This window comes from Abramis brama (genome assembly GCF_963993115.1).
Source record: "Abramis brama genome assembly, chromosome: 3".
Taxonomy (NCBI): Eukaryota; Metazoa; Chordata; class Actinopteri; order Cypriniformes; family Leuciscidae; genus Abramis; species Abramis brama.
In genome coordinates this window covers 37,729,300-37,740,464 of record NC_139965.1, presented here as the reverse complement: position 1 = coordinate 37,740,464, position 11,165 = coordinate 37,729,300, and the positions used below count along the sequence as shown (strand labels likewise).

The window sequence follows — 11,165 nt, the reverse complement described above, 5'->3', positions numbered from 1 at the left end:
CTCATGAAACCTAATGGATCAGCTGACAAATTGAACCATATGGTAAAGTTTTAACATACTATTTTTCACATTTTAGAGTAATAGTAATGGTAACCAAAGCCAGAAATACTGTGAAGTAAAATATCTATTAAAACTGACAGCTTGTGTGGCCTTATTAAAATCAAATGCATAAAGAATTCAGCCTGCTGTAACCAATTTGGAACAAGAAAATCATTTTTCAACTTTTTAATGCAGTATCATGTTCAGATAGTACATAACAGATGTGACAGAAATATCAAGTCAATTCAAGTCAGTTTCAAAAAGCACAATATTTAATATTGTTTAAAAAAAAAAAAAAACACACTAAGATGTTTAGTTGAAAAGGGTGAAGAGCTGGTGGAACTCATCCTCCCATTGCAAAACACATTTTAAATGTACAGTATATATGCTGTTTTATGTATTATATATTATCTACTTTCACCACATATGTAATGCTAGTCATATTTGTGATATGCAAGACAATATGCCAACAAACAACTCTCTTCAGATAATTTTGTTAAACAATGGCTTTTTGCACCTTGTTTGTAAGGTGCAAATACTTTGGCAGTCAACATAAATCTTAGAGAACATAACATATAAATAAAGGTTATGGAAAGATTTGTAAATCTGCCACATAAACTTTTGCATGGATAGTATTCATAATATAAAATATTTTTTTTTTTTTTTTTTTTTCAATCACAGAAACAGAAAAAAATAGGAAGGTGTGCAGAATTAAATTGAAGTTAATTATTTATTTATTTTAATGTTACCTTTTATTGCTTGCAACATTTTTCTTTACTTTCTGTTGGTGTTAAATGTTGGTGGATTTTAGAGGAGTTGATTTTACATGACTTTGTTGGTCTGAAATGAAGACAGTTAACGTTATTTAACAATAATTAAAAGGGTTAGTTCACCCAAAAATGAAAATTCTGTCAGTAATTACTCACCCTCATGTTGTTCCAACCCCGTAAGACCTTCGTTCATCTTCGGAACACAAATTAAGATTTTTTTGATTAAATCTGAGAGCTGGATCACTCCTCCATAGGCTTCTAAGGCATTATAACTTGCTGGCCCAGAAAATGTATTAAAGACAACGTTAATATAGTCCAAGTGACTACAGTGGCTCAATCTTAAGTTTATAAAGCGACGAGAATACTTTTTGTGCCCAAAAAAAACCACACGCATGACCAGCGTCGGCCAATAATGAGCCTACGTGTGACGTACAACACAGATGCGCTGCGCAGTTATACTTTTATACTATACTATTTTTTTTTGGGGCTCAAAAAGTATTCTCGTCGCTTTATAAACTTAAGATTGAGCCACTGTAGTCACTTGGACTATATTAACGATGTCTTTAATACATTTTCCCATGCCTATGGAGGAGTGATCCAGCTCTCAGATTTAATCAAAAAAATCTTAATTTGTGTTCCGAAGATGAACGAAGGTCTTACGGGGTTGGAACAACATGAGGGTGAGTAATTACTGACAGAATTTTCATTTTTGGGTGAACTAACCCTTTAACAATTTTACAGCTCAGCACATACAAATATGGATTAAAAAAAACATTAGTGAGGTTAACTTGTTTGTGCCTTCTCAATAGTGGTTTGTATGTTGAGCATTACATACATTATACATGCCACCAACTGAGGAGCATACATTTGGTCAGTGTTTCCTAAATTAGTGTGGTGCAGATTAACCTTATATAAGCCAAAGAAGAATTTAGCAGAATATTTAACTTTCCTATTTATGAGCATCGTCTGGTATAATGGTATGGTCATTCTATAGCCTTACATTTAGTGTTTGTTTGTTGTTGCCTAAATACCTAATCCTATTGGGAAGAGTTCCTAGAGGAATCCCTGTCTAGTCCAAAGCCCCGCCCCCTCGCGCGTGGCGCTGTCCATCACAGTAGTGCTGCTCTCTGAAACTCCGCGAGCTCAAGCGCGCGCCCGAGCAGATCGTTGCTGAAGCGCGAGGCGACGGCTGGTAAAGTTCTGCTGCTCAGACTCTGGAGGATCAGTCAGTGTCCAACGAATGAGCAGGGAATTCATGCATCATGTTCTGCTATCTGAACACTGTCGCTTGAGATCAGGAAGAGTGCTGTAAACTTACAATCATGTTTTGGACTATTTTGTTGCCATATTGTGTGACTTTTGTGTTGGGAAATAAGACCGACGAACGAATACCTTTCTTTCACGGGCATGTGTTTGAAAACTCTCCACCTGGCTCAAAAGTGAACGGACTGAGTATCCCGGTGAAGCGCATCGACCCGCAGAGATGGTGCTCCAAGTCCGGGATGCACCTAAAACTCCTGGGGGACAGGAGTGAAGATTTTCACGTATTTGCCCACCACAAGCGAGGACACATATTATTGAAGACCTCTAACATTCTCGACCGAGAAGAGCGCGCTGAATATTTCCTGAGCGTCGCGCTCTGCTGTCAGAGCTGCGCTTCAGCCGAACGCGTCGTGGCCGAAGTTGCTTCTATTAAAGTGGACGTGCTTGACACGAACGACCACGAGCCCACTTTCCAACATTCAGACGTGAAAATAACTTTGGACGACGCCACGGCCCTGAGGTCGGTGGTGTACACGGTGAAAGCGGAGGATATTGACAGTGGCAAAAACGCCGAGCTCATATACTACGCGCTCCCGAGAAACGGCAGTTTCTATGTAGTGCCCAAAACCGGCGACATCCTCCTCGTGGACTCGATTCTCGGTCTCGCGCAGCCCATAAAGTTCAGCGTGTTTGCACGAGACCACGGCTGGCCCGTTCGGACCAGTCTGAATATGGATATAGAGATCAGTCCGCGCCAATGGCCAGCCCTTCCTCAGCTCGATAACGGACTCTCGAGAAAGTCCCGCTCCGTGCCGGAGCCGGTGCTTATCACCGTGTCTGAAGACGCGAGTATTGGCTCAGTCATAATGAATCTGCACCCGGTGAGGTTTCAGTCCGCCAGCTTTGAGCTGATTCACCCGGACGCGGATAACTCTCCCGTCACCGTGAGTCGGGACAGCGGAGATTTGGTTATATCGAGGCGGCTCGACCGTGAGACGCAGCCGCTAGTGGAGATAACTGTAAAAGTACAAGATAAGCGAGGTGAGTGCGCCGTGACTAATCCAAATATCTGTACAACACGACTATGTGCCCTGGTCCCCTTCCCACCTGTACAGTACGTGACAGTGTCCCCAGCGCGTGCTGGCAGATTTCACCTGAACACCTGAAAATGACACGCGCCTCCATTTACCCAAATCCTCCTCTCCTCTCCTCCCCTCCCCTCAGATTGAGCATGTCATATTAAGCTTCCCTCATTACAGATGCTCAAAGTTCACAGGAATCAAAGTTTAATTGTCACTCACGGTAAAGTCTGACGTGTTATTGTCACGAGCCAAGGCGCAGATGAAAGCGCGGTTGCTGCTCGAATGAAAGCGTTCATTTGCATTGTTGTGACGCAGAAATGTATTCATACACACCTAGGTGATAAATGCATCAAATTATTCTATAATTTGAATTTTCACATTAGTGGGATTTACTGCGAATTGTTTTGTTTTTTATCATCAACAGCATATTTGCATCCATTTTGCTTGTAACTATAATTTTGGTGGTCATTTTAGTTTTAATTGGATTTTCTTAATCAGTAATTCAATTCAAAGTTGTCAAAATAAGTGCAATTAACTAATCGCTGCATGGCAGCAATTTTGCAATCAAGTTTTACATTTTAACTGGTTGTGCATATTCCTTTGTTCATCCAATCATGGTTTTCTTCCGCCTACCTCCTTTGGCTTTAAATAATTCGTCTCCATTTATACAGGTCATTCAGTCAATACCCAGCAATTTAGGTATTTGTGTGTGTGAGGAAGGAGAGAAGGAGGGAATTTGGTAAGATACTCACATGGGTCCTTTTACCAAAATAATATCATACTTCTCTATTCACCTTTAATTGCGTCCTTTGCATTTCCAGGTGATCCCCATGCATCAAATTGACTTTAGGCAGGAATCCGGGGTGATTTAATCCTTTTGAGTTGGAGATTGTGCTCTACTTTCCTTCAGCTGCTTGCATTAGCCATGTAATCCCAACTCATTCACTTTCTCATTTTGGGGATTTAAGACTGGCGGCTCAGTTAGGAGAAACTGCAGGGAAGATGAGGAGTTTAGTGGAATGTGCTCATATTTGAGCAGTTGACCGGGCATGATTTAGCAGTCTGTGATTTAATTAGTGTTGGTTTGTTAATCAGGGGCTTTCTGCTTGCTGGACCTGCAGCTCTGGAGCTACTGCTTCTCCGTTCCTAGCATATGTTCAAGGGCGCTTGTTTGTGCGTGTGGGAATGTTTGCAGCTCTGTGAATGTTGTGCGGTGTGCGGCCAAAGCTTAGCACAAACAATGAGGCCAAACAGCTGGTTTTAATGAGGAGTATGAAGAGCATCTGCTGAACTCATATTTGCCTGTGGCTAATTGGAAGTAATGAGCTTTCAGGTGTAACCACATTTATTAAAAAAAGGGTATTTTTTATGTGTATTAAAGATATTTATATCTTTCCTCTTCTTTAGCTTTGAAAAATATAATATTTTTTAATCAAGCTCTTATAAATAGGGCAATGCGGAACATTATATCTCTAAGACAACATTCTCTTTTGAATTAGCTAAATGTATTCATTTTTAAAATTAAGAAGCAAAAAGCAGTCATAAAGTGAGAACTTGCCTGAACAAATCTTTGAGCGTACACGATGCAGAAAAAGTTGCAAGATAGCAACCTTGTAAAGCAATTGATGATGGCCTCTATGGAAACTATAAAACCTCCAAGCTATACTTTGATCATCTGTAGGTATTCAATGATTAATATATAGAGAAGACCAAAACAAAATGAACGCACTTTGTAGTGCAATGATTCCCTCACATACAATATATTCTTCTACAGAACAGTCAAAGAAGTGACAATGTCTGGAGGTGAATGTAGAGTCTTCATTGTCTCGCACTGCTGTCAAGATTGCTGAATGTTAACAACGTCTACCTCTCTTTTCTGTACTTTTTTCTTCTGTCTCGCTTCTGTGTGCTAACTGGATGAATGTACAGTGTGCCATTTAAATGTGCTTTTTGTTATACCTGACCTAACACACATCAAATATTCACATATTGAAATGATTTGATATCTGCCATTATCACTATCACTAACATCAGTCTTAAGTTTGTGTGTATATATAAGCCATAAATTACTCTTGCAATATTGTTAAGTTTAAATCTCTCCTTTTGACACATTTTACAAGCATGTCTAAAAAGACAAAAAAATTATGCCAGAAATTCACTGTAATAAAATGTGACATTGTTTCCGGTATTACAGGATGACATACACTGCTGTTTAAAAGTTTTGTAGATTTTTAGTGTTTTAAAAAAATAAGGCTCTTCTGCTGACCAAAATTGCATTTATTTGATTAAACGACAAAAAAAAAAAAAAAAAAAAAAAAATCAAAGCTGAATTTTCAGCATCATTACTCCAGTCTTCAGTGTCACACGATCCTTCAGAAATCATTCTAATATGCTGATTTGATACTCAAGAAACATTCATTATTATTATCAGCTTTCTATTCATCAAAGAATCCTGAAATAAAAATGTAAATAACTGTTTTCAACATTGATAATAATGAGAAATGTTTCTTGAGCATATTATAATGATTTCTGAAGGATCATGTGACACTGAAGACTGGAGTAATGATGCTGAAAATTCAGCTCTGCCATCACAGGAATACATTGCACTTTACTATATATTCACATAGAAAACAGCTGTTTTAAATTGTAATAATATTTCAAAACATTATTATTATTATTTTATTTTTTAATCAAATAAATGCAGCCTTGGTGAGCAGAAGATACTTTAAAAAAAATTCAAAATCTTACCGATCCAAAACTTTTGACTGGTAGTGTATATGTGCTTGTATATTTTAACCTTAAGTGTCATAATGTTTATATCTACTTAAATCGCTTCTAAAATCATGTTTTGGTTGCACTTTATTTTAAAGTATGTGTATTTACTGTGTACTTTCCTTAAAGCCACACCGTGTAACTTTTTTCAACCTTCATAATATATTTCCAAGACCCTTGTGATGGTACATCGACTTACAATAGGTTGAATGACACGTCTGCCATAGCCTGACGGGGTCTGTATCGCTTTTACTGGCACTATGTTACTTCGGGGTTCGGGTAGTAACCAGAGCACAAAAAGAACTACAAAATTCGACTGCTTTACGGCATACGTCACTTCCCCCACCACTTCCTCAAATTCGGACGTGAGCGTTTATATACTGTCTATGGACGTGAGATGCCAACCAGCGTTTGTTTTCGGCTTTCGTGCGTATGTTTTTGTCATGGGGGCTGTTGTGTTTAGACCTGACCACTTCATGCGTTTTCTCAGATCGGATAGCTATCCGATCGTGAAAAAACCAGGTGTAAATGCCCTCCGAAACGCATTCAAGACGCTCAAACCACTTCAGGAGGAGGTCTGAGACGCCAGACGAAACTGAACAAGTGTAAATGCATCTGGTTGTTTAAACCACATATGTAAATTGTACTCCTCCCAAAAATGCTAAAAAATAAATAATAAAAAAATCGTGTGAGAGCGTGTTATAGGCTATATGTTATTGCCAGATATGACGACGCGCTGGAACACGCATCACCGCAGATGAGAAACTGAGCATCAGATCATCAAGCCAACGTGCAAACTATCGCAAATCAAAGTGAAAGTAAGTCGCATATGCTTAACACACAATCATCATCATCATTAAAAGTAAAGAAACAAAATGATCTTACCAGGGCTGTTGCCGCTCTCTCTTGTTGCGGTCTTTGATTTTGAAATTTTAGCTGATGATCAATAAAATGCAGCTCATATCTGTTGCTTTCGGTGACGTGCACTCCATTAAATCTGCATATAGCGTGGGAACTGAAGATCGGATTTAAATCCGTTTCGCAAAAACACATTTATGTGACCAGGTGTAAATGTAATCGTTTTGATAAATCTGATAAAACGCACGAAGTGGCCAGTAAATAAATCTCTTATTTGTAAACTTGTTTGCATTCTATGTTGTATGTTGTTGCGCTTGCTTGTAGTATGTCATTTTTTTTACATGCTGTTCATTCATCCATTGCTGATAATTAGACCAGTCCAATAATTTCCACATATGTATAGCTAGCTTTCGATTATCAGAGCTGTTAACAGACAACAAACACTCGTTCTCTAAGGCCTACGTGTTTTTTGCGTTATGTTTTATTGCCTAGCTTGCCTCACGAACTAGTTTGCCAGCTGAACTCAGGTGTTGTGAGGTGTATTTATCACGTAGTCCTGAGGGATATCAGACGACGCTGTTGACGTTGATTCTTGCGATCATGAGAACAGTTTTCAATATCTCACATAAATATCAGGACACAAATAAGCCTAACGTAGAGGTTGTAAATAAACAAGCACAATTTGCAAACTAGATAAATTGCAATAATCATGTCTTCGGAGTCTGTGTGCCTGTTCCATGCCCGACGCAGGTACCGGTGTACAGGGTGGAGGGGGTGGAGGGGTATTTACGACAGTGCAAGTATTCCACAGCGACTCTAGGGGTCGCTGTTTGACAAAAACACAATTTCTCCACAGTGTCCCTTTAAGAAAGTACTGGGTAATATAAGTTAACTACATGGGTTAAGGTTAGGTTTAGGAGTATGATTCAGGGTTAGTACCCAGTTATTGCAATTACTATAATAAGTACATAGTATGTACATGGTGACAACACTGTAAAATAAAGTGCTGTCCATATTTTACCTTAAAATTTACTGATAACTACAAGGATAATACATGTCGTTTAGTATAAAACTATCTTAAGTCTCTGTGTATTAAAAGGTAACTTGCAGTTAACCAATAAACATGTTTCAACTATTTTTACAAAAATAAAAGACTATAATTGATTTTTACAGTACAAATATACAGAACTGATATGCCTATGCCTTTATAAATATTCATAAATGTAAATTATTCCTGACATCATCTCTCTTCCGACGAATCACTCCATACATCTCCCTTTGTTTGCATGTTGATATATTGTGTCTGAATGAGTCTGGGTAATTTGGGCCAACGGTCCTGTCTGAATTGTCTTCCTGCGCCTTTCCTTCCTTTCTCCCTGCATTTTTTTTCATTAGCTTTCTCACTCTCCACCTCACGTTTTATCTTTTCCCTCATAACCCTTCTGCTTTCTTGTTAGAGCACGTCTGATGCTTGCCAGTCTTTGTGGTATCAGTGCTGTGGGATCAATTAACCCCTGCACAGAGGATGCCAATAGATAGCTTGTGGATTTGTGTGTGTATATCAGTGACAGTCCTCAATCCAATCTCAACAGTGCAATATAATCTTACCTTAGAGATGCCATCAACTCTCTTGCTCAAGCCCTTTCTCTCTCTCAATTAGACATGATGGTGTTGAGCTCGTAATTCAGTGCAAGTTTTCAGATTGACACTAGCCTATTCTTCTCTTTCTCCTCTCTCAGCTGGTCCAGTATGTTCCTCTCTCAGTCCTTTTCCTTCTCTATATTTCATCAAGGAATATGGTCTTCATTAATATTCTTGCATGTGGAACATGGCCCAGGTGTCCGAAACCATAGTGTTTGCATTAGACCAGCAAGCATGTGTTTTGCAAGGGAGATTCTGAGCCACATTCTAGTAATGGCCCTAAACACACACATCAACAGGGCTCAATTTGAATGACGGGCTCAATGTTTTCCTGGGTCATGACCAGCCTTCAATACTGAAAATCTGTTAATCTGGTCAGCATGAGCCAAAGAGTTACCACAGCATATGGGGAGCTTCTTCCGCCATGGACACAGAGGAGCTAGCAAATGCTTTACAGGGTCATACATTATTTTGCACACACACATAGACTCAAACACTCGAGAAGAAGCAAACTGTGTGCAAAACCTGCCCTCTGGCAGACAATACATTTATACTTCCAGATAAACTTGCTGTGTATGTTACAGATAGATCTTAAGGGTTCTTACACCTTTGGACATGTCATGTACAACATTTCACCAACGGTTTCTTTCTCAGTCTTTCTCTTTTACATTACATTTCTTAATTTAACACTAACTTTTATCCGAAGCAATTTTTCAAATGAGAAACATCGCACTCACATGTTTTTCTTACTTTGCTAAATGATGCCACCAGCACATCCTCTGAAACAGATATTTTGGTTTGAAGACAAAACTTCCTCTGTAAAAAATACTGTTGACCTACATTCAAACCAAAGGTGTCTAAAAAAGCATCTTAATAGTGGTTTTTTTTTTTTTTTTATAATTTTTTTTGGGATCTTTTTCTGTTTTAAAGTAGTCCAGAGAGAGCGAGAGAGAGAGAGAGAGAGAATGCATGCGGTAATGTTTTGGTTTGTCCACTATCCAAAGGACGGAGATAAATGTAAAGACTGACAGGTATGGAAAGAGAAAACTGTTTCAATAATTTAATGACCTCTAGAGTAAAATGAATATTTCATGTAACTATGGAGCAAATATAGAAACACCTCACAAAGTCAGAGAGAATCATTGTTACAACTATTTAGTGAGTATAAGAACAAGTCCTCGTTCAGCAGCAGGTCAGACCCCATTCTGTAAAATCTAAGCATACATTAAGCCATTATACAATTATGTGGGAGTTATGTGGCAAACAATGGGCTTAATGACTTTCTGATAGTCACCCAGGGCTCTCCACATAATGTCTGTGACACAGAATGAATAGGAGGTGTGTTACAGTCCAGATAGACAGATGAGAAGTGCACTGTGGCGTGTCTCAGAACATTGGTGTTAGAACAGTGGTGGCTCCAGTTAATCACGTCTGTGAAAGCAGGTGTGAATGTGAGGCATCCAGTTTTCTGCTGTGTTGTTCACGCTTGATTCAGGGAGCACTTGGAATTTTCTGTCTTTGCTCTCTGATGATTTAAGAGCAGTTTATGTCAAACAATCTATCTTTTGATAGAGAGATGGGAGAGAACTCAGTATATAGACTTTGCATTTAGTGATTCATTCAAACAGTTGTTTTGGCGCACATAAAGACATTGTGGGTATGTGTCTTCAAAATGTTGTGGCTAGTGATATAAATCAAATGTCAGTGGAGATTAAACATAATTGAGATAATCAGCACATTTGACTTGATGTATTAATGAACAAATCTGTTTACAGAACGGATCACCCAACACATACAACATGTGCATAACAAGTATTTGACTTCTTATCTGCATCGACTGTCTGGTTTCCCTAACAACCACACTGACAGGGATAAGTTGCCATGGCAAAAAACAGTGTTTCTGACATTGAGGGGCAGCTCTCTGATCTATGCCTCTGAGGAAGACGCATCACATCCTCTCCGTAACTCACACATAAATGCATATTTATTGGAATGGTTCACAAAAAAAATTAAATAAAAAAATAAAAATACGATAATTTACTCACCCTGGTGTTGTTCCAAATATAATGTTCTTCTGTGGAACACAAAAGAAGATATTCTGAGTAAACTTGCAGTCCAAACAACCCCAAAAAATAATTTGCTTGACCAACTTAAACCTGCTGCAAAATCAACATGAGCACATCTTAGGCCCAATCCTGTGGATTTCTATTGAAATGACTGGATTTTACCCACAAAAAATATCCTTGAACAACGGTAAAAGTGACCTCTCCTTTCTTTTGCATTTTAAAAAGACACATGCGAATAGTCTTAAACTGTGCATACACAAACAGACACAATACATACCCCACAATGGCTATTAAGAATCGAATAAAGCTGTATGACAGGATGTGTGAGTGTCATGGCCCCATCATCTCATCTCTCGATCTCTCTATTCCTCACTCCTCAGGGAGACACGCTCAGTATTGGTAATTGCTGTTCATGCTGTACACAGCCTATATCCTACAGCCTCTCTGAAATTAGCCTTGTGTCACTGCATTTATGCCCTAGACTCTAGATTGAATGTGCGTTTGTGTGGTTATGTAAGAATCTGTTTATATGCTTATCGTGCTTGTGTAAGCAGTGCTTCTGACCGTGTGTGTGTGTGTGTGTGTGGCAGGCAAGACATACTCCGCAATAGCCGGATTGCTTAATTATCAGAAGGCAACTAGGTACAGATCCAACTCTCTCTCTCTCTCTCTCT

At 38.9% G+C, this 11,165-nt stretch overlaps 1 protein-coding gene across 1 annotated transcript in view; it reads left to right on the top strand.

Annotated features, from left to right (window-relative positions):
• Nucleotides 1-1,878: 1,878 nt before the first annotated feature.
• The window catches only part of LOC311079590 (neural-cadherin), a 263,223-nt gene continuing 253,936 nt past the window's right edge, over nucleotides 1,879-11,165 (top strand). The window contains exon 1 of the mRNA XM_084109162.1: nucleotides 1,879-3,113. Coding sequence (XP_083965288.1) covers nucleotides 2,132-3,113 — 982 coding nt within the window. The 5' untranslated portion in view covers nucleotides 1,879-2,131. The remainder of the gene's footprint in view (nucleotides 3,114-11,165) is intronic.